Here is a 27,810-nt window from a genome sequence, read left to right as displayed (position 1 = left end):
TAGATGTTCTGCTGTCACAGAAGCAGGATATACAGAAGGCCGAGTAGAGTAAGTTGCCAAATTCTTTAGAAAGCTGTAGGGAAGTGGGTTGAGAAAGATTAGTTGGCTGGGAATCTAACTAAATTCGTGATTCCCAGATAAGTAATTCTCAGAAAATCATTTAAATATGACCTTCATATCAAACCTACAATTTACAAAAACTTCAGCTTTCAGAATGTGAACTCAATTACACTTTGAAAAACAGACAGCAATTTCTTTTTTATTATTTTTAGGAAAGAAATTTTAAAAGTTTATGAAACAATCCAGATAAGGCACATTGACCCATCATCACTGTCATTTATCATCAAAGTGCTAAGTCAAACAATTGATCTTAGATTGTTTTCTTTCTCTTCCTCTTGTTGGATAAAAATCATCTTAATTTTTTTCTAAAAACAATTTAAGAAACAACCAGTATTCTTCAGGAAGTGTTCATTTGCAAATCCTTATTTAAGGTCCATTTCTTTTCATGTGATGGTACATTTTCCACTTTTCTACAATGCAGTTAAGATTTTGTCTATTCATGTGACAATCTTACCATAGAACTTTTAAACAATCAACTTATAGCAAAATTTATTATAGAACAACATTTTGCTCTAAGTGTGAATGATGTTCTTTTGTTTCAGGATTGATGAGATACCAATGGATTTTTTTTTTAATTTCAGATATGAATCCAAACTGTAAAAAGAAACAGACTTAGAACATAGTAATCTCAAGATGGAATGCTTTAAACTATCGTATATTCCGCCGTATAAGGCGACCCGGCGTATAAGACGACCCCCATCTCCGACACCGCGTCGCATGCCTAGAAAGTCATCTTATACGATGGAAACTACCGTAATTTCCGGCATATAAGACAACTCGGCGTATAAGACGACCCCTGACTTCGGCGCCGATTTCCGCACTTTCAAAAGTCGTCTTATACGCCGGAAAATACGGTATTATAGAATTTAAGGTTTTGTGTTGACTCTGAAGATTTCCGGATCAATGCAAATGTAACAATATCAGTCTGCTAAAAATCCTGAATGGATTCAGAACCTCATGTCCTATTTCTCTTTTGTGTGTGAATGCTTTAATTTACCATTAATATTTACAACTTTGGAAGGGGCACCCAAACTTGGAAGGACACAGTTTTTGCATATTTACTTTAAATTAGATGTGGCAATATGTAGCCCATAAATGTGTTTGTGTCTGTGTGTGTGCTGAGACTCATTTCTGCAACTTCTGAAGTCTAGGCACCGTTCAACAGAAAGTTAATGATTTTTGCTGATGTGATACTTTTTTTGCTTTCTGTTTTTATAACCAACCCCATAAAATAGATTTGTTAAACGTATGTGTCAATTTTTAACTAAAACAAGTATTTTTTGCCCAGCCCCTTCTGGTGATACTTCTACATCACTTTCATGCCTTCTTGGTCCCAAAGGCCATTTTTTTTTCAAGAAGACAATACATAACTAACTGGAAAACATGCTTAATTACTCTTTAAAACCTAGTTAAAAGGTAGTATTTAGTACAACTCATTGTAGTTAATTAGTGTCAGCCATAACAATTCATATCTCAGAGAAGAACTACAGGGAGGAGGTGACTTTAGGGACTCTACTGATCTCTTCAACAGAGTGAAGAGACAGGAAATATGACATCTCTTTTGGCCTTGAGAATCCTCAACTTCATTAATAAATCATCTCACAATGATACAGATGAGATCCATACATGACTTTCTTTACCTGTGTAAAAATACATTTAAATCTGCCTCTATTTTTTTTAATTACTTTGAAAAACACGTAATTTAGATCCAGGTTAGCTGTATTCTGGGTTTCAGCTAAAGACATGATAATTCTTTGAAAACAATTTGTTTGATTGAAAAAAAACCCTTCATAAAAATATAAAACTGCTTAAGAGACCACAAGAAATGTCAGCCCCTTGCTAGTTGAACCCTATTCATCATAATAATGAGAAGGCTGAAAAGAAATAAATGGTTTCCTAGTAGATAGGAAAAAAATATCAATAAGTAATTTAAAAGACAAAATTGATTGATAGCCTCTGGAAGAAGGCACCAATGCTCTCTATTTTTTCCCCACTAACTGGCTGAAAACATCATAGACTTCTGGTTTCTCTTGTGCAAACTGCTCCACTGTATTTTTCTGCAACCAATCAGATGAGCGCATTTGTTGCTGAAGGAGACCAATTAGATCACCAAGAGTGGAACTTCCAGAGGAGGTTGGTTCCTGGTGGTGAGACACAAAGATCACTTCATCTGTGCTATCTACTGTGCCTTCTGATTCAGACAGGCACAATTGATCTTTGTCTTCATTCAGGATTTCATGCTCTTGTTCTTCTAATACTTCACAGATTCTCTGCATCCCTGGAAAAATGGGTGGGGGATGGAAAGTAAGGGAAATAGGTTGAAATAAAAGTTGGATGCAGATTTTTGAGAATATCTTAATAAGGGTAAAAACACAGCTATCATCAGATTTTTCCTTTGAGCTAAATCAATAACCCAGACAATGAACTTACAATGGATTTCATGAAAATCTATACCTGTTACCAGCTATCTCTTTTGTAGTACATGTATATTACAAACGGAATATTTCAGGACTTTTCAGTTCACTTAAGTGTTTCAAAATGTGTTCAGATCAGCTAAATAAAGTTGGACTTATTACTTCCTAAAGAAGTGGCCATGACCCAATGGTTACATACTCCTATTTCTCTGGTTCTAGAATGTCCATCTGTCTTCAATTGGTTTAAAAAAATAAATAAAACCAGAATGCAAAGAAAAGCTAGGATGGTAAAACTAAGGAGAAAAGAACGGTATACATAACATTTGGCCAACCAAGTTGAATACTGTTCATCAGTTTATTTATTTATTTATTTATTTTCAAATATTTATATGCCGCCCAATCCCAAAGGACTCAGGGCAGCGTACAAAGTTAAAACAATGATAAAACAATAAAATAAAACAGTCATACCACGAGTCCGATCATATCCCAGCCCCCCGGGGACATCAGCCCCAGGCCTGCTGGAACAGGAGAGTTTTAACGGCCTTCTTAAAGGCCGGCAGGGTGGGAGTAGTTCGAACCTCGAGGGGAAGTTGATTCCACCAGGTCGGAGCCACCACAGAAAAGGCCCTTCCCCGAGGGCCCGCCAGCCGATATTGTCTGGCCGACGGGACCTGAAGGAGGCCCAATCTATGGGACCTCACCGGTCTCTGGGAGCTGTGCGGCAAAATGCGGTCCTGTAAGTAACCTGGCCCTATGCCATGAAGGGCTTTAAAGGTGATAACCAACACCTTGAATTGCATCCGGAGACCCACAGGAAGCCAGTGCAGCTCGCGGAGGATAGGTGACACGTGGGCGTACCTTGGCGCGCCCACAATCGCTCTCGAGGCTGCGTTCTGAACCAACTGCATTCTCCGAACGCCCTTCAAGGGTAGCCCCATGTAGAGCGCGTTACAGTAATCCAGTCTTGAGGTGACAAGGGCATGAGTGACTGTGAGTAAAGCCTCCCGGTCCAAATAAGGCCGCAACTGGTGCACTAGGCGAACCTGTGCAAAGGTCCCCCTGGCCACAGCCGATAGATGTTGTTCCAGATTTAGCTGTGAGTCCAGGAGGACACCCAAATTGCGTGCCTGCACTGAGGGACTAAAGATGGACCATCCAGTTGGCCTTTGGGAGGCAAGACCCAGAGCCACTCGGTCTTGTCAGGGTTGAATCTAAGCCTCTTCACCTCCATCCAGACCCTCACATCTTCCAGGCACCGGCCCATCACGTCGACTGCTTCACTGAAAGGACACGGGGTGGAGATATATAATTGGGTATCATCCGCGTACTGATGATACCTCACCCCGTGTCGCCGAATGATCTCACCCAGCGGTTTCATGTAGATGTTAAAAAGGAGGGGGGACAGGACCGAGCCCTGAGGCACCCCATGATCGAGGCACCTAGGGGTCGATCTCTGTCCGCCCGCCAACACCGACTGCGACCTGTCAGAGAGGTAGGAGGAGAACCACCGCAATACGGTGCCGCCCACCCCCACCTCTCCGAGATGACGCAGAAGGATACCATGGTCGATGGTATCGAAAGCCGCTGAGAGGTCAAGAAGCACCAGGATAGAGGAATGACCCCTATCCCAGGCTTGCCAGAGGTCATCGGTCAGTGCGACCAAAGCAGTCTCAGTGCTGTAGCCGGGTCTGAAACCAGATTGAAAAGGGTCCAGATAATTGGTTTCATCCAAGGATCGCAAGAGTTGAAACGCCACCACCTTCTCTACAACCTTCCCCACAAAGGGGAGGGTGGAGACGGGACGAAAGTTCTTCAAAACAGCTGGGTCCAGGGAAGGCTTCTTGAGGAGGGGCCTCACCACCGCTTCCTTTAAAGGTTGCGGGAAAGACCCCTCCATCAAGGAAGCATTGATTATCGCCTGGAGCCAGCCTCGTGTCACCTCCCTACTGGCAGAAACCAGCCAGGAGGGGCACGGATCCAATAAACAGGTGGTGGCATTCATTGCCCTCACGGCCTTGTCCATTTCATCAGGGGTCACAGGCTCAAACTCGCTCCAGATAACATGACTAAGACCAGCCCCTGGCAACTCGGCTGGCACTGCCCAGTCGGAGTCCAGGTCTCTCTGAATCTGAGCGATTTTGTCTGAAAGAAACTGAACAAACTCCTCAGCTCTCCCCTGCAAGGGTTCCTCCGCCTCCTCCACTTTAAGAAGGGAGCAGGTCACCCTAAACAAGGCGGCCGGGCGAGATTCTGTGGACGCAATAAGTGCGGAAAAGTGAACACGCTTTGCCGCCCTTATCGCCACTAAATAAGTCCTAAGATAGGCTCTTAATAGTGATCGGTCAGATTCAGAGTTACTGGCCCTCCAACGTCGCTCTAGACGTCTCTTGTGGCACTTCATCTCCCGGAGCTCCTCAGTAAACCAAGGCGCCCTCCGGGGACCACCACCACAGAGAGGTCGCAAAGGCGCAATTCGATCCAGGGCCCCGGACGCCACCTCATTCCAGGCCGCAACCAGGGACCCGGACGAGTTGTGGACAAGGGAGTCAGGTATTTCCCCAAGTTCCTCCTGGAACCGATCTGGGTCCATTAGGCACCTGGGGCGGAACCACCTAGTCAGCTCCCTCTCCCTGCGATGGGGGAGTGATGCTCTGAAGTCCAGCCTCAATAGGAAATGATCTGTCCATGACAAGGGCAAGATCTCTATTCCCCTTAATTCCAGATCATGTCTCCAATAAACAGGTGGCGGCATTGCCCTGAGAGAAACACAAGGTCGAGTGTGTGACCACCCCTATGGGTCGGATCCTGAATTACCTGGGTCAGGTCCATGGTTGCCATGGAAGCCATGAACTCCTGTGCCGCCTCTGAGCGATCGCCGAGTGATGGTAGGTTAAAGTCCCCCAGTACTATAAGTCTGGGGAACTCCACCGCCAACCCGGCTACTGACTCCAGCAACGCAGGCAGGGCTGTTGCAACGCAGCTGGGAGGTAGGTACGTCAGCAGCAAGCCCAACTGAACCCGTGAACCCAACTTCAATAGGAGGGACTCACACCCAACAACCTCCGGGGCAGGAATCCCACGAGGGCTCAAGGACTTCCGAGCAGTTGTGTGAAAATCCATCCTAACTAGCATTTTGATTGTTAATTCCATTTGCCCAGGACTGCAACATCCTATCTTATGTGGTAGAAGTTGGATCACCTGTTGAGTTAATCTTGGATACAATATAGATGAGGACAGCACTAACCAAGCCGCAGCCGATTCATCTTGTCAGCAAAGATGATACGGAACCATCCAGGCTCATTGCACTCAAATGAGTTACCAGGTGAGAGTAAGATCTTTTTGTCCAGGAAGCGTCTCCAGAGTAGCATCTCCTCTTCAAATGTTTTTTTTCTTAAATACTGGAATCAGTTAAGAAGAGAGTAAATGAGTAAAAAAAAAACCCCAATCTTTTAGTCCTATAAAAAGTAATTGCATCATTCTCTCTCAAGCTGCAGAAAATTTAACCCACACAGGATGGGTAAACAACCTGTGTCATCAGATGTGGCATAATTATATCTCCTAGGAGCACCAGCCAACCCAGCCAATGATAAGAGATGATGAGGTCTATAGTTCATCAGTCTTTGGAGAACATAGATTCCCTATCTCTGCCCTAGTGAATAAGAGTAGACTGAGAACTGAGCAAAAAAGGAAACCTCATATCCAAACAGCAAAAAAAAAAAAAAAAAAAAAAGAGAGAGAGAGAGAGAGAGAGAGAGAGAGGCAATTATGCTGTGTATATATGTGAGGATGCAAATATGTATGCAATCCTTGTACATATAAAACACACTCACAATGATGAGTATATTTCAGTCTTCCCAAACCTGGGGCTCTCCAAATGTGTCAAATACTCAAGTCCCACATTTTTAAATATCTGTATTTGAGCCACCACTATTTTTCCTATTTTTTTTTAAATAGATATTAATTTGATTTCTGTCAGTCCTTTCCTGAGACCAAGAGGAGAATTTCTGGTCTATCCAATCTACCCATTCTGTTTCCCACAAAGACCAATCAAACTAGATTACAAGGACATTTTTGGGTTGTTGTTTTTTTTGTCTAGCTAAACTAAGTGGAATCTGAAATTCTAGATACAAACAATAGAGAAGACCAGTTGCCTTCACACCCTGCTTGTAAAAAGAACCATCTGTTTTACCACTGGCATATAGATACAGGGCATCTAAAGACCACTAACCTTTCGAAAGTCAACCCATATAAAAAACCCCGCATTTCGGTTGAGGAAAGGAATGCCAAGGGTCTTGAGTTCATCTGTCACAAAAGTGTGTGCAGCTTTCAGTCTCTCGTGGTTGGTGCGTAAGTATACTTGGTTGATCCAATCTAGCCAAGAGTAGAAAGACACATAGCAAAGACACAAATATATATTACTGCTTAATTTCTAAAAGCTGATAGATCAATGGATGGATGGATTCCTTTATGTAAAACGAGGCAACATTCATATTCCACCTGCTGAATTTGATCTGTGATAATTCATTTGTAGACATCATTTGTCACTGACACTTGACAAGAACATGCATATGTAAACTAGGCCATAGTGAAATCAATGGTCAAGAATTTCCAAGAGGCTTCCGATGGCGACTGCTGCGCCGATGGCGGCTTTTCCTTAGCCGTCAGCCCTGGGATTGCGTGAAAGCGCGCGGAGACAGCAAATATCAGCTGTTCCGCGGCTTGAAACCTCTCTCCTCGGGAGAAGAGGAGGAGAGTTTTTTCACGGGTACAGGTAGAGCTCCCCTGCACCTCCTTAATTATTTGGAGGTTGTAGGGTGAGAGCTCCCTCAGAGCCCGAGGCTTTTTTTTCTCCGCATTCCAGGACGCCTTTGTCCTATTTTCAGGAAAAAAGCAAGATGCCGCTTCCACATCTGCATCTTAAAGAGACTTGTGAGTTAATTAAAAGCAGATGGAACTGACCAGGAGAGATAAGAATTGTTAATGCTTGGGACTTTAACTCAGGAAAAGAGTTAAAAGAATCTTCTCCACCTTTCAATTTCACTAAAAGTAAAAGGAGAAAAATGGTGCTGGAGTGTTGTTTTTTTTTATTGAAAGGACAGTGTTAAGAAAGACTTATATTCAGCAACAAAGTTTAAATATGTAACAGATTTTGGCTATCTATTTAAAAGGCAAGAATCTTTCTTTTCTTTTCTTTTTTTGGGAATTAGCCTTCTCTTTCCCTTTTTTTCTTTTTCTTTTGTAACTGATGATTTTATAAGAAGTGGTTTTAAATAGACAGAAAATGGCTTCAAAGCGTCTCGGAATCCCTCTGGTTCCTAAAGGTTCAATCTCCTCTCCGGTAACTCAGACAACTAAGCCTAAGTCACCCCCACCCTCTCCTCCACGACCGGCATTTACACTTAAAGATATACAAGATGCTTTGAAAAAAAAACAGCGCAAGAGATTAAAACTGAGGTGGCAGAGCTTTTTGAGAATAAGAATAGGGAGATGAGGGAAGACATTGTGCTTGCATTCCAAGGGCTAGCCGCCCATATTGAACGTATAGATGACAGGGTGGATGAAGTTGTGGAAAATACTGCGAAATTAGAAAACAGACTTGGTAAAGTTGAAGATAAGATTGATACAACACAGGATGAAGTTAATCATGTCACAATATAGAGACATGGAATTTGCTTTGCGAATAAGAGGATTGAAGGAGAATTCACGAGAGGATCTGAGAGAGGAGGTGGCAAGAGATATTGCTCCTATTTTGGGATGTGAACCTGAGGAAATATTGAGAGAGATTGATAGAATATTTAGAGTCAACTCATGGATTGCGAGGCAGAGAAATTTACCTAGAGATGTGGTTATTTATTTCTCTAGGAGATCACTTCGTAATGAAATTATACAGGCTTTTATAAGCAGAGATTTCAAATTGCAGCCCAGGATGTTATAATTTTAAAAGAAATACCTTCAAAAATCCTTAGAAAAAGAAAGGATTTTGCTTTTCTGGCTGAGGAGCTTAAAAAGAAAAAGAAAAAAAAAGAATTTCCAAGGATATGTATTTTATGAACTTAAGTGTGAACACACATGGGTTTAAGTGAAGGAGAACAATATGAACATGGTCTTGGTGCAATGTGAGGGTTTTTTTAAAAAAATCTCAAATTTGTCAAACTGGCAATCACCTTCAATATACTTCCTGAAATTTTAGGAAACAACTCAAAATTATATGACTGATATATATTTATAAATAAAAAATAGGAACACCTTTAGCAAAAGTCTTTCCTTATTAGGAGCAATGAATATAGATGCTCCCAGGTTACGCACCTCTGTCTTTGAGTAGCTGGATAATTTGGTATTGCATAGGCCCACAGATACTATGAACGTAATTAAAACAAGTCACAGCTTTGATAACATCTTGGTTTAGTGTGTATAAAACACCAAACCGGACTCCAGACATAGCAAAATCCTGTAAATGAAGAGAAGAATTACCAATCCAGCTTTCATAATAAAAGTAAATATTTTGATTCAACCAACATCCATAGTCCAGGAATTTAAGGGAGCATCATCGGAATATTAGGAGAATAATACTTACCTTACTAATCCCCCACAACACATGGGTCCTTTGTGGATCAGGCAATCTGTATGTATTAAGAATATCTATATGAATATTTTCAATAAATAATGGAGATTTCTTGATCAACCTTTTTCACTCTGGTGCTTTCTAAATATATTTGACTACAACTCCCAAACTTTCCAGACAGAAAGCCACATTGTTTGGAGTCATGGGTGTTATAATAAAGCACACGTCGAGGCATTAAATTAGGAAAGGTTGTTCTTGATCATCAACCCAGAATTCCAAAACAACTAAGAACATACTTAATAATCATCAGTATTGTTAATAGAAACTTTGTTCCATAGGGACACCTGTTAACTTTGTGAATATGGAAAAAGTGGAGAAGCTGAACTTTCTCCTGATTTAAATGTCAACAATATCCCTCCCCCCCTCCTTTTACTGGAAGTGAAAGCAGAAACTTCAAACAGGAAATTTCTGTCAGGACTAAGATACAAATGATTAATGAGCCATGGTAGGGCAGTGATTAGAATGCAGTATTGCAGGCTAACTCTGCCCACTGCCAGGAGTTCAATCCTGACCTGTTCAAGATTGACTCAGCCTTCCATCCTTCTGAGGTTGGTAAAACGAAGACCTAAATTATTGGGACCAATATGCTGACTCTGTAAAGCGCTTAGAGAGCCCTGTAAAGCACTGTGAAGCAATCTGTAAGTCTAAGTGCTATTGCTATTACATTTTCCCATTACTTGATCCATTCATCAGCAGCAGTTCCATAAGTCCCATCTACTGTACCTTAGCAGTCCAATATCCCGCCCAAAGGGCCCAAGATCTTCCTTCCTTCCTTCCTGAAATGTATGTTTTCCCAAATGTGTTTCAGGAAGTAAAGGGCAGCTCAACTTCTTTGCCTGCATGAATTTATCCATACAATTTTCTTAACCACATTATGGAATTTGTTTGCCATTGCCTTCTTTCCAGACAATTGGGTGTCCCTCATCAAAGTATTAATCAGAGCTGACCATGCTTAGCTAATGAGATGAGCCGATATGCTTGCTAGAAAAATATGAGAACAATATAAACTGGGAAGCAACAGAGCTATTCTCTCAGCAGTGCTTTCTAATATGATGAAAAATTGGACTACAAAGATACCTTCTGAAGCCACAAGTTATGTTGATGCAGAAACACAAAAAAACCCCACTGTTCTTATTTAGGGAATATAGAATATTTTACTTCAAAAAAACAATTTCCACTTCTGAGCTAGAAGGGCACGCCTGTTATTCACAGATTTCATTATTTATTTTATTAAATGCATAAGGCTTCCAACTCTATAATGATTTCCTAATGTTGGTGACCTTTGCTACTAGATGAATTGAAGCTGTAAAGCAGACCTTACCTGTCCATTTCAAGTACACTGTGAAATGTTGCAGAATCATCAAAAACTGATAACATATAGATCTCATCAACAATCACATGCAACTCATGTCTAGAACAGAGGAAAAGAGAGGACTTCAGCAGTTGGAAAAAAATGACTTGCTCTCATGAAATAGGCAAGAATTTTGCATTCATTCATGGACAGTCTCTGTAATAATTGACTAAAAAAGAATATCCATGATTCTAAAATGTTTGAGAACAATGGAGTTCAAGCATCAGCAATTCAAGAACACACTCATTGCTAGAGATTACAGCAAAACCTCAACATACAGTGGGGCAAAAAAGTTATTTAGTCAGCCACCAATTGTGCAAGTTCTCCCACTTAAAAAGATGAGAGAGGCTTGTAATTGTCATCGTAGGTAGACCTCAACTATGAGAGACAAAATGAGAAAACAAATCTAGACAATCACATTGTCTAATTTGGAAAGAATTTATTTGCAAATTATGGTGGAAAATAAGTATGTGGTCAATATCAAAAGTTCATCTCAATACTTTGTTATATATCCTTTGTTGGCAATGACAGAGGTCAAACGTTTTCTGTAAGTCTTCACAAGGTTGGCACACACTGTTGCTGGTATATTGGCCCTTTCCTCCATGCAGATCTCCTCTAAAACAGTGATGTTTTGGGGCTGTCGCTGGGCAACACGGACTTTCAACTCCCTCCTAAGGTTTTCTATGGGGTTGAGATCTGGAGACTGGCTAGGCCATTCCAGGACCCTGAAATGCTTCTTACAAAGCCCCTCCTTCGTTGCCCGGGCAGTGTGTTTGGGATCATTGTCACGCTGAAAGACACAGCCACGTTTCATCTTCAATGCCCTTGCTGATGGAAGGAGGTTTCACTCAATATCTCATGATACATGGCCCGATTCATTCTTTCCTGTACATGGATCAGCCGTCCTGGTCCCTTTGCAAAGAAACAGCCCCAAAGCATGATGTTGCCACCCCCATGCTTCACAATAGGTATGGTGTTCTTTGGATGCATTCAAACTCAGCATTCTCTCTCCTCCAAACACGACGAGTTGTGTTTCTACCAAACAGTTCTACTTTGGTTTCATCTGACCATATGACATTCTCCCAATCCTCTTCTGGATCATCTAAATGCTCTCTAGCAAACTTCAGACGGGCCCGGACATGTACTGGAGTGTGACTGTTTGAGGTTGTGGACAGGTGTCTTTTATACTGATAACAAGTTCAAACAGGTGCCATTAATACAGGTAATGAGTGGAGGACAGAGGAGCCTCTTAAAGAAGTTACAGGTCTGTGAGAGCTAGAAATCTTGCTTGTTTGTAGGTGACCAAATACTTATTTTCCACCATAATTTGCAAATAAATTCTTTCCAAATTAGACAATGTGATTGTCTGGATTTGTTTTCTCATTTTGTCTCTCATAGTTGAGGTCTACCTATGATGACAATTACAGGCCTCTCTCATCTTTTTAAGTGGGAGAACTTGCACAATTGGTGGCTGACTAAATAACTTTTTTGCCCCACTATTTTCCCATAAATGCTTTGATATATAAAGCAGCCAACTGATTAGTTTGGCTTAACTTTCCCAATAAAAGCTTACAGAGGAAGTAATATAATGAAATTAATGAAATGGAAGGAAATTAGAAATCCCAGCCTCCATGAGTATAGGTCCTTCAGCCTTATCATGGTCTGACAACTGGATATCTCCTACTTCCTTAAATTTTTGTTTGTTGCCCTCTTCCAGCACATTTTTGACTTCGTTTTTTAGTCTCTTTCTCTCTCATGGAAACTGGAGATATTGCTCTTCAGTGGCTCTAGTCCTACTGAGGTGAATGTTTCAAAATTTTTCACTTAATGGCAGGTGTACCATAATAATTAAAAAGCCCCGTTTCCTTTTCCATGCTGTTCAAATTCCAGATAAAATCCTTGAGGTTATCTGTGAACACAATGTTACAATAATTAATTCTATTCTTCCTGTTCATTAAATTCAGGTAAACTGGTCATAGTCTAAATTCGCATCAAAAATCTACAGTAAAGGCCAATGAACTTCAGGACCTAGAAAGTCCTGGAGAACTTAGGATGCTATTATTTTTGTATCACCTTCTCTCATATAAGCTGCTTCCACTTCACAATTACGGTTTATGATATTTATATTCCAGGTTCTGGCCCGCAAGTTACAGAAAGGGGTCTAAATGCTTTGAAAATCCATAATATAACAGCTGTTTATAATATGCATAAATGTTCAATGCTAACTAGGCAGCATACCATATTCAAATTTTGGCCCATCAGACTCTCTAAAATATGTAAGATTGTCATACCTTTTTGCAAATTCCAAGTAGTCCTGTAACTCTGAGAGAGAATAGATATCCCCCAAGGGATTTTGGGGATTCAGGAGAATTAAACCCCTTACTTTGATACCCTACAAAAGAAACAAGAGCATTAAAAGTGCACATATATGTGCATATGTGAACTAAACACATCAACATATCAAATACAGCCTGTCAGGAAACCTACTTATTCTGTGATTGTAAAAACTGACTTTTTTATTATTAAGTGGCTGAAACATGCAGCTTGATTTCACACTTTAAATCAGTGCATTCTACAGTGTGGCAATTTACTTTTTATGTGTTATCCTGATGGATTTAAATCCTCCCCCCTCCCTATGAATTGTTCTCAAATAAAAGTAGCTGCATCCTTCCTTAGGAGTGCTTTAGGAAAATAGTGCAAGAAAGTGTGCTAAAAGACAAGGTCAGAGATTCTACTCTTCTAGAAGTTACATCTTTCCAATGTCCCTGGTGCCTGCCCCATCCCAGTTAATAAAATCAACTGGGTATGAAGTATTTTAGAGCTGCAGACTATTTCTGTTTCATTCTAGCCCACTAAAAATTCTTTAATAATTATTAAAACATAGAATATTAAAAATACGTTTCATTGATAAACACACCAAACACAAAATGCAAAAGGGATAATAAAATAATATAGGTAATTTAAAATTCTCTATGTAACTTTTTTGGAATGTTGGAATATTGACAAGAAATTAAAAATTGACCCAAAAATCAATAATAGGACATGGATTGTTTATGAAGATTGAATGTAATTAACATATGTATAAGCTAAAAATTTATTGATAAATGTAATAATGATGTCCTTATTGAATGGATATAATTAGAAATGTACCAACCTGAACATGAGATAGTAATTGTTAAGGGGAAAAGAGAAGAAATATTTGATGTTGTAACTTGAGATTTGTATTAAAATTTTGTTATTGAGCTATTGATTAACCCAGTCACCATGTTGCTTTTTAAATATTCAAATGTACAATTGAAAAATTAATAAAATATTATATTCAAAAATTATCTATGTAACTGATATGTACTGAAGAAAAAAATTCTTTCTAGTGAACAAACAGTTCTTTCATTTTCTAGTGAAAAACAATTATGATAGAAACACAATCTTTGTGGAAATCTTTGCTAAAGCAAATGTCTTTGTCATATATTCACCTGTAAATTAGGTTAGCAACAGGGCACTTGTAGGTAGCACTCTGATCTTCATTTCATTCAAAGTCAAACAGGGGTGGGGAAATTACTGGTTGAAGGTAATACTTTGTTTTAACAAACTGCATCACTGTCTGGTTTGGTGGTAGCAGTGTCTCAGATAAAAGGTCCATACAGAGAGTGGTAAGGACAGCTGAGAATATTATAGGAAGCTCTCTTCCCTTTATTCAGGATACTGCTTATAAGCGCTAGAAACATTGATAGATACCTCACACATCCACTTTACGGTCTGCTTCTGTTGCTCCCCTCTGGGAGGAGGTTTCGAAGTATTTCCAGCAGGACTACCAGATTCTGTAACAGCTTTGTTCCCTATGCCAACCATCTGGTAAACTTGCAAGATTCGGTTTTTTTTTGTTTTTTTTTTGCCATGTATACATCCCAACTAGATTGTGTTGTTTCTCTGTGTCATAGAATATATGTGGGTATATGTAATTTTTTGGTCATATTTATGTAGTGATTATTGGAGGTGGTGACCCTTTGAGAGCTATATGCAAAGAAATTTCATTTTAATGTATGCTGATTGGTGTACGTTTAAAGTGACAATAAAGTTTATTCTATTCTATTCTATTCGTAAAAAAAAGGTTTATTCATTCTAAGGGTTTAACACAGAACAAGGAAAGTTGTCCCCAAATGAGTTCATATCACACTTGACAACCATTGTTTAGAAAAAAAGGCAAACAGAGTAGCTAGGCCACTGGAATAATATATCAAGTATTGAATCAGCAAAATTCACCTCTGACTGTGCATCCTGCAAAGCTTTCTTTAGCTTATCCACTGTAAGCTGGAATGGACGAGTGCAACTGCCAGTAACCTGAAATATACCAAACAAGAGACTGAATAGTGGCTTTCAGATCCACTGCATGCAATAGTAATGAAGAATATTATTAACCAAGATGGCATCATTCAGACACTTCAAGATAAGATATCTCAGCAAATCATGAAAAATTTTGGAATGCTAATTTAAGCACAAGCATTCTTTTTATCCAGATCACCAAATGTTTTATCTCCAAGTCTCTGTGATCTATTTTATATTCCAAAGTTACTCTCCTATCTACATCATGAAACACTACCATTAACATTCTGCTAATCCAACCCAACAGAGAACATTTAATCTACAAGGGGGCCAACCCAACTTGTTCCAAGCTTATTGTTCCTATGATCAAATGATATAGCCAGAAAGCTGAATGGAATGCCAAGGGATTCCAGAATATGGTGGTCATCCAAATACTTCCTTACCTGGCTATCTAAATAGGCATAAACCAGCTTGACCCTGCCAGACAGGTACACATCTTTGATGATTCCTCCATAGAAAGGAGTAGCAATCAGGAATGCTTCTGAAATAAAAAGAATAAAGCAATAACCTACTGCTGCTATTGGTATTCTTTATATTACTGAGATCAGTTTAATTATTTATAAGTTTCGATCTGTATGTTAATTTCAGGATTAATTTTGATTCTGTAGTCTGGTGGTGTTAAACTCATTTCCACATCTCAAAGGCAAAATATACATTCCTCAATGGAATGGAAAAGGATTTTTTTAAATAAAAAAAAAAACTACTCAAGAATTCAGTCAAATTAACAACAGTTTTTTAAGAACCAAGGCAGGGCTAGCAATTTTGTTTTCAGCTGGAAAAGTACAAGTTAGGTGGTTTTACTGGAAAAGCATTAAAGAGGATGGGCAGATGGAGGCTACATAGTTTGCCCACCCCTCTGGATGAAGTCTTATCCAACTTTCCGAGTCAACCGTAACTCCCATCACACTCTATCATCATGGACATTAGCTTATGGAATGCTGTGCCAGAGCAATTCAAGCAGAAGCATATGAGAAGAAGGACTAATAGAACAGCCTCAAACTTTTTGATTCCAGTGAAAAATGTAACACAGATCATTCATCTCTTGCAATGTCAGCAGAGAGAAAGATAGATCTATCCCAAGAATCTCTTCCTGAGAAGGAAATGAGCACTCAATGCAGAGTCCATGAAAATATACTGTACACCTTTCTTTTTTTGGATTTAACTCCCACCCCCCCAAAAAAACCCTCTTGTGATTTCCTAGCTTATCACTTCTAGAGAACATTTAAAGCAGTATAGAATTCAAACAGAAAGAAAAACTGAATTGATAAAAAAAGAATTAAATTTTCTGAAGCTCTATACTCAAATTTAAGATGGGAATATCTATATAAACATGGGAATCCTGTGTTTTTTTTTTCTGTTTTCCACTGTATTCTTGGATGAGTGCATATACTAAGTCAAATGTATGAATGTTGTACATATGAAGTAAAGCAGGGTTTACTAAAAAAAGAAAAGAAATGACTTCCATTATATAAAATATAGAGATACACCTACATAGATATTCTTTTTCCACAGAGTTCATGTCGTTTTGGTTCATAAATCATTGGCAGTATACAAATACAGTAAATAAATATCTATGTATTTTGTGTTATCATTACATGACTATATTTATGGATTAAACTGTCATAAATAAGCAGGTTTAAAAAACCCTTTAATGTACCAATCACAACAACTAATTAATCAAAGGTCTTCCTCAGATCTGCCCTGATGAATGAGAGCTATGTACTATGTTAGACACAATATCTAGAAAAACCTAAGCAATTTCAGTCCTTTTCTGCAAAAATCCTGCTTTGCTGCCCTCTAACAAACTTGTGTTTTAAATTGCTCCAGCTCACTTGCCTCCTGGATCACACAGAACCATAGCCAAACTAGAAAACAAAGATCCACAGCCATTCTGCAGAATCACCTAGAGAAAAAGATATTCAGACAGATATTACTTTCTGGAGAGACTATTCTTCCAATAAAATTTCATTTATTCAGTTTGCGTCTAGGTATTTTATCATTGGGGTGGATAGGCTTCTGCCTTAATGTTCTCTTGGGTTTAAAGTGTGCACATGTGTTATATTGGTTGGCAGAAGCTAACTCAAGAATACATTAAACTTGTCCACCCCAAGGGAAAAACATTTATTTTCTTTTTGCATTGCTATAATAGATACATGTGTTGAGAAATTGGAGGGCAGGGATGAGAGATTAGAAAACCTGTGACACAAAAATACAATCTCTGCTGTCTTCATCACTCTGCAATTTCTTAGTTGTTTCTTTTCCCAGCACCATCTACTTGCTTTCTACATACCCCTAACTTAGTTCTCAACTTATAACCGTAAGGCCAGAATTATGGTCATATATTTTGCTGGTTGTTAAGTGGGTCATCATGTCACCAATCCAATTTTACGATATCTTTTTGCAGCAGTTGTTATGCAAATGCAGCAATCATAAAGTAAAGCCATTATATTATTAAGCAAACATGGTGGTCCTTAAGCAACCCCATTGTTCACAATGCACATTTTTTGCTGGAAACTGGGATATTGTAAATCATAATCATGTGACCATACGACACTGCAAATGGCCATAAATGTGGGCCAGCTGCCAAGTGTCCAAAATGCAATCCCATGACTATGCGGGTAGATGTCAGAACTTCAAATCCAGGTTGTAAGTACCTTTGGGTGGGTCCGTCAAAACTTTGAACAGTTATTAAATGACCGATTGTTAAGCAAGGAGTACCTATATAGTTTCGACACCTAATGGTAGTCACTTACTGAAAATAAAACAAACCAGAAAATAGGTTGACTTACATTTTCTGCTTTGAGAGGTGCAGGGGCTTTGCTGTAATAGGTCAGAAATCGAGCCACTTCCTCTAGCACACTGAAGAAGATACAAAAGCAATCAGAGTTTTCCAAGAGATATCTTCATTCCTCTCCAGGCTGGAAAACACAGATTCAGACTTTCTGACAAAAGAGGGTGAAGACTCTTGACCAAGGCTACTTACAACATAAGGCCCTTCCAGTTAGGGTACTCCAGCACGGAAGGATCTGTGAGTTTCACAGCACTTTGGGCCAGCTATCAGCAATGAGAAGGAGAGGACAAAATTAGACAGATAGATAGATAGATAGATAGATAGATAGATAGATAGATTGATAGATAGAAAGAAAGATAGACAGACCGACCTTTATTGTCATTTTTTACTGTGGGCACAATGGCACACATTAAAAATGAAATTTAGTTGCTTGCTCTCAAAGTGTACTCATACATAACACACATTTAAACGTACCATATACAACATATGTATAGATCTACACCCTTACATATAAGTGACATATAAATATTATTCACTGTCCTTCTTGAATACATAACGGAAGGAGGAAGCTTTAGAGTTCACAAGATTAATACTGTATGGAACAAAACTGTGACTGAATCTGGATGTTCTGCTTCGGATACCACGGAGCCTCCTCCCAGAAGGTAACAAGGAAAGCAGGTTGTGAAGAAGATGTGTAGTGTCCCAGACAATCTTCCCAACCCTGCTCAAGCAACACTGATGTGCTATGTCCTGGATGGAAGGGAGGAAACTGCCAATAATCTTTTCAGCCATCGTCACCACTCTCTGCACCGCCTTCCTGTCTGAAGTAGTAATTATTATTAATCATATCACCAGGAAATGGTCTGGAAATTAGCAAGGTTGACAGTTTCCTTCTTCACTTGCAAGGCATCTTGCAAATGAACCACACACAGAGAGAGGCTGGGTGTGCACACTGTGATTCCTTTCTTTTTGGTTTGGTTGGACAAACTCAATCAAGAGTTGTTTGTTTAAGAAACTACAAGCTCTGAATAATGTGAAATAGGCCTGTGTTTTTATTGAGTGATTTAGATCACTATTCTTTTGTAATTTTTGCAAAATATGTATAGAATGCATACATATATTATGCTCAAAGAACATTGCCACCAATTTAAAAGAAAGCAGTGGTTTTGCTTCCTGTCACAATATACCAGGTTTTGTCTACTGTTTTCCTCTCCCCTACTCCATAAAAACGTGGGGTGGGAGTAAGGGACTAAAAGAACTTATCCATTTAGCATGGAACCATTTGTCTGAGATTCATGGATGAAAACTATATTGGTGAGTGTAATTCACATAATAGTGACCCAACAAAGCACCCTAAATAGATTTCTCAAAGGCCGACAGCTCATGCTGAAGGAAGAAGCATAAGATTATTCAGGATGAGAACAAAATCAAATAGTACTAATGTAAACAAGTACAGAAACAATATAAACCTCAAGTGACTCATCTAGGAAATTATTTTCTTTGTAAAATCATCATAAAATGTCATCACTTGGTGATCGCTATTACTTAAGAATGATGCATGTTTACAATATTCTTACCTTTTTGGACACTAGATCAAAGCAGAGTTTGTTCTCACTGGTACTCAAATTAATGATGCCCTAGGAATACAGATAAATGTTTCATTAAAAATAAGTTATTAGTTGCTATCCTATTAGCTACTTCAAAAATTGTGTTCCCTAAAACTTTAGCATTTCTAGAGCCAATAAAGATTCTGGAAAGAGGGTTGTGACAGAAGATACACATGAGTCAAAAGAATTATGTTTCATTTCATTTTTTTGTGAAAGATTTGTAAAAATTTCATTTGCAATCTGCCTATATTTATATTGTCCATTGTTTATTTTATACCATTGTTTATGTTTGGAAACTTCATTTTTCATATCAGACTCAAAGAAACTGCAGGTTAGCATTCTACACAAACACACAGACACAAATTCATTTATTCGTTACTCATTGGGGGGGGGAAGCTTAGCTGTGACTATTTTACCCAAGTAACTTTTATATGAATAAAATGTAGTTTATATATTTAACTGCTGCTATTTGCTAAGGAGAGATATATTGGTTTATGCTATTTTTTCTTTGCACAAAAGGCCAGTAGGCTAACTTAAATGAGCAACAGTATTTAAAAATAACTAAAATTAATGGCCAAGAGAGGATCTGAATCCAAACCAAATCAGTTCAACAGTTCACCTATATTACACAGTCTATATTATGGAAGAATGAACTAAAAGATTAGCATTCTAATAATGGGCTTCTCAGCTAAGAAAAATGTAATTGATTTTTTTAAAAAAACCTCACATTTTGAATGAAGCTTGAAATGAAGGTTTATGTAATATAAAAAGATTACACTGATTAGAGCTAGCATAGCTGGTTTTATTGATGGATAGTAATATTAATGCTGCTACAGTTTGGATGCTCTGCTGTTTTAATGTTTATCATGGGAGCAAAGTATGTTTGTTTTTACAGTAAGCAGCTCTGAAAGTTCACAGTGACTTTGTGTGGTTGGCATTCTTTCCTGGCATTAAAAAATTAGTTTGTATGGTTTAAAATGTTCTTATATGCCATATTTAGGTGAATTAACTGTAAAAACAAGCCAACTTAAAGAAAAACAAAGCAAGATTTTTTTCATCTAATGTTCATTTGTGCCTGGTGGGGTAAGGAAATTCACATGGAAATTGTGGAGAAAATTATTAAACCACTTTTCCCTGACTGTGTCTACTGCCTAAAGAAAGTTAATCTTACTGTTAAGTTTTTCAAAAAAGTTTTATCCAAGACTTCTGATTTGCCGATGCGGCTACCACGGACATTTGGAAGGTGAGCTCCATCTTCTACGCTGGGGGACCATGGAAAGGGTTGAAAGTCGCCCTGTAGGGACGACCAGCAAGAAGGGGATCCCCGCTTGATTGCGGGAGGGCGGTAGCTCTTCCGCTTGATCTGGAGCAGCCCCCCAAAATGGCAGACGAAAGACTGGCCATAGAAATTGGCTCATCATTAGGCTGCAGACAGCCAAAGTCAAATTTACCACCAGGCAACTATAAACCAGCGCGGATGAGACTGGGTGAGATCTACCTCTCTTAAATCCTAACTATCTTTTCTACCTGCATAAGCTGCTCAAGGTACTTTCCCCCCTGTGGAGAGGGAAGGGAGATTCTATCCCACCCTCCAAAAACAGTGGCGACTGACTATCCAGGGGAGTTTAAAATGTTGCAAGAATAACTTGATTCTAATTGAATTTTTATCTTTTTAAAAATTTGTGGACTAAAAGGTTTTTTATTCTTATTGAAGATCAACTACACAGAATATAATAGAAGTGGAACAATTAAATACTATGACAGAAGATTCAACTGATCAACAAACACAGTTAATGGAAAACCCAGAAAAGGGACTGACAACATGGAAAAGGGAAAAGACTTTTTATATAAACCAGAAGAAACCTGAGGATCAAGAAGAAGAACAGACTGAAGAGAAGATAAACAGTTCAGGACAATTATGTCAAGATGCAAAAATAGAGAGATGATTTGTTAATCCTTTCAAAAAAATGGCAACCGGATGGATTTTTCTACTTCAAAAAACATGCATAACAACACAAGGAGATTTATTTGATGACTTAAAAGCACGGACATGGAAGACGAGTTGGCAAAGAAAGAAAGCTACAATAAGACTGAAGAAAACTGGGGTTTTGACTTATTAGTGAGAATTAAAATAGAACATACCCAAATAGATAAGAAGTATATTTTGAATGCTAGATTTTGTTATAAGCTGAGATAAAGAAAACTTTGGTCATTTAAAACTTGGAAGTATAAATACTAACAGTTAAATTTGAATATTGATTTGCTTATAAAGGTTAAATGTAAAAGTAATTAATATATATATATAAGCTAAAATCTATTGATGAATATAAATATGTTTTTACTTAGTTGTTATAATAAAAACAATTAGCTTAAATATGAGATAGTAAATATTAAGAGAAAAAGAGAGGAAGTATTAAATATTGAAATAAGAGAAATTTTGGTTATTAAATTTAACATATTTGGAAATTAACAGAAAATAAGAATGTTATTACTGTATTATCAATTGATCGATGTAAGATGGTGAGAAATAGAATATATTCAAATAGATAAGACGTGCATCCTGAATATTAGATCTTGCGATGAATTGTGATAAAGGGAACTGGAGTTATTTAAAACTTGGAACTTATAATTATTAAATGTAAATATTAATGGGAAACTAAAAATTGGGAAAAACCAATTAGGACATTGATTGTCTATAAAAATTGAATGTTAAAATAACTAGGAAATGTATAAACAAAAAATTATTGATAAATGTAAGAAAGTTATTTTTATTTAATCAATATAATAAGAATTGTATTAATTTAAATATGAGACAGTAAATACAAAGGGGAAAAGAGAGGAAATATTTAATGTAATAGTTTGAGATCTGTACTAAAGATCTTGAATTATTGAATTATTATTGAATTATTGATAATTATTGATAATTACCGTATATGCTGGCGTATAAGATGACTTCCGGAAGTGCTAAACTCGGCACCAAAGACGGGGGTCGTCTTATACGCTGAGTCGTCTTATACGCCGGAAATACTGGTAGTTTCCGGCGTATAAGACGAAGTTCTAGGAATGCGGCTCGGCGACAAAGACGGGGGTCGTCTTATACGCCGGGTCACCTAATACGCCGGCATATACGGTACTGAATTATCGATTAACTCAGCTGCCACATTGCTTTTTAAATATTTAAATGTACAACTAGAAAATCAATAAAATTTTCTTTAAAAAAAGTTTTGTCCAAGATGGTTGTTAACTCAATAAATATATGTCTTGGTAGATTTAGAGAATAGCAATTATCTTCCTTTCTGTCCTATATAACATACCAAGATGAACAAATTTCATTCTTTATTTCCTTCTACATTGGACATATAATCCATAAAACGCTCTCAACATTTCAAATAAGCCTGATTAAGTCATTTAAATTCCCCACTGAGGAACTAAGATACAACAACTTTATTAAAGCTTTTCTTTCTTGATGGTAAATAATAGTCACTGAAAATCAGGATAAAGAATAACAGAATAATAGAGTTGGAAGAGAGTCTTCTAGTCCACCCCCCTCATCAAGCGCAAGTCTCTATACCATTCCAGATAAATGGTTGTCCAATCTCTTCTTAAAAATCCCCAGTGATGGAGCTTATTTAAAGACAAGTAACAATAAGACTTTTTACTCACACTGGGGTTTTTGTCCTCATCATACTTGTCAGCGTGGTAGAGCATGTACGCCTTGTATGAGGACATCGAAACAACAGCCATATTGCCTCGGACAGAGAGATAAGGGCTGCTTTGAAAATCAGCATGCAACCCCTTAGTTGAGCTGTCCAATCTAGTTTGCCCTAACTGGAGGGCCTTGGCTTCTTCTGACAGCTGTTCTCCTATTTCTGTGGAACTGGAGAATGTTTGGTGAAGGTCCACATTCGGAGCTACTCCAGTTGCAGAAGAGTCCTGATTGCCCTGCTTTAAGACACTCAGCATCTGGGCAAAGACATTGAACATACGGAAATCATGATCCCGTTCCAATTCAAAGCGTCGCTGCTCCAGCTGGATTCGGCGCTCCTCCACTTCCAAGTCTCGCTGGAGACGGCGTTCCTCCATCTGCAGAAAGCGCTCCTCCATTTCCCTCTGGGCAGATAACGTCTTCAACAGCAGGGCATCCAGAGGGTCCTTTAACCGCTGGCCTTTCCTTTTCTTCCTCAAGCGGTGCAAAGTAGAAAAACCTGGCCATGCCCCTAGACTTTGGATCCGGGATGAAGAAGCTGCATTGGGTTCCCTGAAACCTAAGAGTAAGCAGATTTAAGAATAATTAACCCTAACAACGGCCTTTCTTGCAAAGATCAAGCCTGCTAGAATGATTATTTGCTAATCTTTAATTATCTGACTCTTGACAAACTCTGAGTAAATGAGTTACTACACTAAGTAATATTGAGCAATGTACATTTTTCTCTATATAATAGGTAACGTCTGTTGCACAGAGACAATGCAGCTGAAACCCCCCAGTGCACTATAACATAAAATATATGATTACTGTGGCTAGATTTACTGAATACACTAAACTATAAATGAGGGGAAAAAAAACATTTTGGCTTGGTGGGTCATGCAAATCTAGGCACCATCCCATCCAGCATTTCTCCTCAGACCAAGACTATTGTACAGTGCCACATAAATTCAATAGGCAAAATGACCGTGTGCAAAGGTTAAGAGATATCATAGTCTTACCAAACCTCCAGTCATAATTATAAGTAGCTCCAAGTAAAGGATTAGGGTCCTGTAATAGATTATAACACTCATAAGGCTTCATTAAAAATAGGCACCTAAGTGAATTCATCTGCTTCAGCTAAATAACTTCCATCACCATGCAGAATTCATCCTATATAGAAGATTACCTCAAAAAAGTTTATCTTCCAACTTCATTTACATTTTCTGCTGAAATGAAAGGCAGAACCCATTGTACAGTTATGTCTGAATGCATTACTCTGGATATACTGCACAGAAGTATATCCATTATTTGAGACCATCATTTTCTCTATACACTGGGCTGAATAAGAAATAGTATATTTTATGAGGCCGGGAAATCGAGCTGCTATCAACATTTTGTAGTTTGTGATGTCTCAGTGACAACATTCAGTCTTTTTGTTTTTGATCTATGTTATATATAACACCCTGTGATATATCAATATAGTTCTGGCTCTAAGCATTTTAATAAAGCTAATTGGTTTTTTTTAAAAAAACTTACCAGTTTGTTTACTGCTAAACAAGCTAATATGATGGGCTGAATCTGTATTTCCACATATATTTCTACAAAATATAAGTGGCAGTAACAAAAAAAAATACTTAAAGAAGCACTGAGAATTGTGACCCCATCATCCTGGATGATACTAAGCTCTGGGTAAAAGTAGCACATCATTTTGAGACCTCAGAAGAATAACAGTGATTTCCTAAAACATTGTTAAATGGACAATTCTATCTGAAATATGTCATCTCTGCAGATTCTAAGACCCAACGACTTCTGAGAAACCAAAACTGATGAAAAAGACAATATTTGCTAAGTAACCATCTTATTTTATGAATCCCCATGTTTTGCTCTCAACGAAAAATAGCTCATTTCCTAAATTTTTCCATCACCAATCAATCATCTTCTGCTCAGATTGCTAAAAGCAAGTTCCCAAAGAATGCTCTTTCCTCTTGGCCTAAAAAATAATAAAAGAATTCCACCAATCAACAGTCTTACTACTACAAGTTTCTTCTGCTTTAACAAAGCAGTTGGTCTTATGGACCTGGGAAAAATGAATGAAGAGAACAGTAGCAAAAACTCACTTTGCGACCGCTTATGTAGACTTGAAGATTTTAAGTACCGTAACTAAGTACTGTATATTTGCTTGGTGGAGTTTAAACATCCAGGGTACTTTTGAACTTGTAATCAGAACTAATTGATCTTTATGAGATCCAAAGTCCATCTACTTCTGTCCTGAATTAATTTAAACCTCAGTTTTAAATATTGTCTGTCACGATTTAAAGCTACTGTTTGCACATCAAACAGGACACACGGCAAAGGCCAGTTTCCAAGCATGCTTCAGTTGTGTTGATCCAAAATATTTTGGATAGATGTAAAAACATTTCTAGTAACAAAGTTACTCATTACCAGAGACTATTTTGAAGCATTTGCTATTTCATCATTTCACTCCCCCAAATAGGCTGATTTGGGAAGGATTTAGACAACACTGGAGACGGGGAGCATTCAGCCTCTATTCAGTCTCCATCCATTGGGGTCTACCTCTGAGTGTTGTAGGCACCATTTTAATAAGGGAAAGTAGTGATTCTTCCTGCTTCATCCAGTCTGGATAACTGTGCAGAATGAATCAGGGTCTACTGTTTACCCACAGTAAAACAGATTGGCAACAGAAAGAGTTCACAACCCTCTGTATAGCAAAATAATGACAATTCCTACAGGGCCCCAAATTCTCCAAGCATAGGAGAGAAGGTGAATAACCAACTCCATAATCAACTCTCTGCATGGCACTGCTTAGTGAGGACAAGTTAGCAGACCAACTTCACTTCTTGCACTGTGATCCCATTTCTCTTTTCCCCCCGTGTTCAGTTGAAGGAGAGAAAGGAAGTGAGAAACATTCCCTAAAAATGGCAGAACTTTAAGAGGAAGTATTGGGGAGGGAAGAAGGATTAATGGCCGGGGCAGTCATGTTCCTCTCTTGGGTTTCCCCCCCCCCCAGACTTTATTGCAGGATTCTGGAAAAGAGGATTACAATTTACTGTGTGCTGTTTGATTGCTTCCCATCACCCAAGCCGTTTTGGCAGATGCCCATTTAACAGGATGTCCACTTGGGTCCTGCAAAAAGATCCAGCCCTTCTCCTCAGGGCAAAAGCAATTCAGGTTGCAAGAAGATAGGAAACCTTTCATAATGTCAAGCATCTTTGTGGGCAATGAAACCCATCCAGGAGCTTTAGGGTTCCCGCCACCCAGCTTTCCTTCTGGTCCTTCAAGTGTGCTCCTAAAGAACCCGGGATGTGGCCTCTGCTCAGCCTCTTTCAGGAGCAGGGTAGAGGCTCTGCAGGATGGCCTGAATCCATGCAGCGTTCCTACCTGAGAGGGAGACAGTGGTCTCAATGGGGACCTCCACCCTGGAGATGGGAGAGTCAGTCTGGGACCTCTCCAGGAAGGCCCTGTCTATCTCGTGCTCCTCAGCAGAGCCCCCGCAGGGCTGGTAAGTAGTGAGAGAAGGCAGAGGCTCAGGCATCAAGCACTGGTCTTCTGAATCCACCTCCTCGCATTTGATCTCCATCTGCTCGGCGGGCTGAGAGGGTGGGAAGGTCAGCGCAGAAGAGGGGCCCAAGTGGGGATGGTAGCTCTCCACCACCCCGCCCGGGATCCCTTGCTGCGCCAGCACGTAGCCGCCGTTGCCGTTGCCGGTGGCGCTGTAGACGAGCGGAGGGCGGCTGGCCAGGACGCGGTCCATCACCTCGTAGAACTTCCACGTCCTGCCCCCGCGCGGAGCCTTGTTGTTGTCCTTGATGCGCCGGTACTCCAGCTTCATTTTCTTGATCTTCTCCCGGCACTGATCACCGGTGCGGTGGATGCCCTTCTCGCGCAGCACTTCGGCGATCCGGTTGAAGACGTGCTGATTCCGCAGGCAGCTCTCCAGCTCCGCCTGCACCGACTCATCAGCCCACAGGTGCAGAAGCTCCACTACCTCGGGATCTGACCAGTTAGTGCCCCGCTCGTACTTCTTGCCTCGAAAATCCATGCTTTCTTGGTGTCCGATTTCTCTACCGCGCCCACCTCCCGGTTAAGCATCAAAAATCAAAAGCCCCAGAGAAAAAAGACGCATGAGTGGAGGAGAGGCGAAAAGCCATGAAGCGGCTATTGCTTGACCCTCGCCTTTCTGGGACTGGCACGGGCTTGGCTTGGTTCAATTTATTAGTCCTGGAAAACCTAGCGCTTTTGTTCATTGGGAAGGGAAAGGGTGAGAAAGATGGCCTTTTTTACCTACCCCCTTCTGCAGCTCTAGAAGCCGCAGAACGGATCGGATAAGTTGGCACGGCTCGGCACGGATTCCAGCTTTTTTTTTTTTTCTTTTTGACAAAGCGAGTTCCCGGGTAAAGCAAGCTGGGGGCGCAAGTAAGCATGTTCATATCCGGTGTGATGGCACATGCGTGCTTCCTTTATTCCGGGATAACTTTGGTCCGTGTCAATCACACGATCCGCAAGTCGGCCAGGCTGGGCTAAACGAGGCAGAAGCAGAGGAATGCATTGGGGCGGGACCTCTGTAGGCCACGCCTCCGCAGACCGCCCTCTTTGAATAACTCGAGCGAGAGAGAGCGAGACAAATTGAGCATCGTTGTTAAGTAACTGGAGTGTGTGTTAAACGCAGTGGTCCAAATCTCTGAAAGTATTACAATTGCTAGAGAGGTGAAATTGTTTTTTTTAATTTTTACAGCGACTAAATCCGTTTTTTTGATTTTGGAAAAGGTCCCGTGTAGTCTTCAGGGGAATAACGTAAGCAAGAAGATTGTATAGATGCAGT

General features: G+C 39.4%; 1 protein-coding gene across 2 annotated transcripts; it reads right to left on the bottom strand.

The window, feature by feature from the left end:
- Nucleotides 1-239: 239 nt before the first annotated feature.
- Nucleotides 240-27,810, bottom strand: ACCS (1-aminocyclopropane-1-carboxylate synthase homolog (inactive)). Of its 2 annotated transcripts, none has more exons than XM_039343327.1 (15): nucleotides 27,277-27,810; nucleotides 22,949-23,550; nucleotides 19,256-19,315; nucleotides 17,871-17,941; nucleotides 17,677-17,746; nucleotides 16,724-16,790; nucleotides 15,271-15,368; nucleotides 14,768-14,845; nucleotides 12,799-12,899; nucleotides 10,478-10,567; nucleotides 9,109-9,154; nucleotides 8,841-8,982; nucleotides 6,763-6,905; nucleotides 5,779-5,932; nucleotides 240-2,398 (listed from the first exon to the last, which is right to left on the bottom strand). In XM_039343327.1, exons 1-15 carry the CDS (start codon nucleotides 27,416-27,418, stop codon nucleotides 2,100-2,102), a joined length of 2,163 nt encoding a protein of 720 aa, XP_039199261.1. In that variant the 5' UTR covers nucleotides 27,419-27,810; the 3' UTR covers nucleotides 240-2,099. The 2 variants fall into 2 exon arrangements, with proteins under 2 accessions (XP_039199261.1, XP_039199260.1); XM_039343326.1 differs by having other exon boundaries at nucleotides 26,370-27,410.

This window comes from Crotalus tigris, unplaced genomic scaffold, assembly GCF_016545835.1.
Source record: "Crotalus tigris isolate CLP2741 ecotype Arizona unplaced genomic scaffold, ASM1654583v1 scf7180000017841.2860490, whole genome shotgun sequence".
NCBI classification, from domain to species: Eukaryota; Metazoa; Chordata; class Lepidosauria; order Squamata; family Viperidae; genus Crotalus; species Crotalus tigris.
Note: the sequence above shows the minus strand (reverse complement) of the source record. Positions and strands in the feature narration are given on the sequence as shown.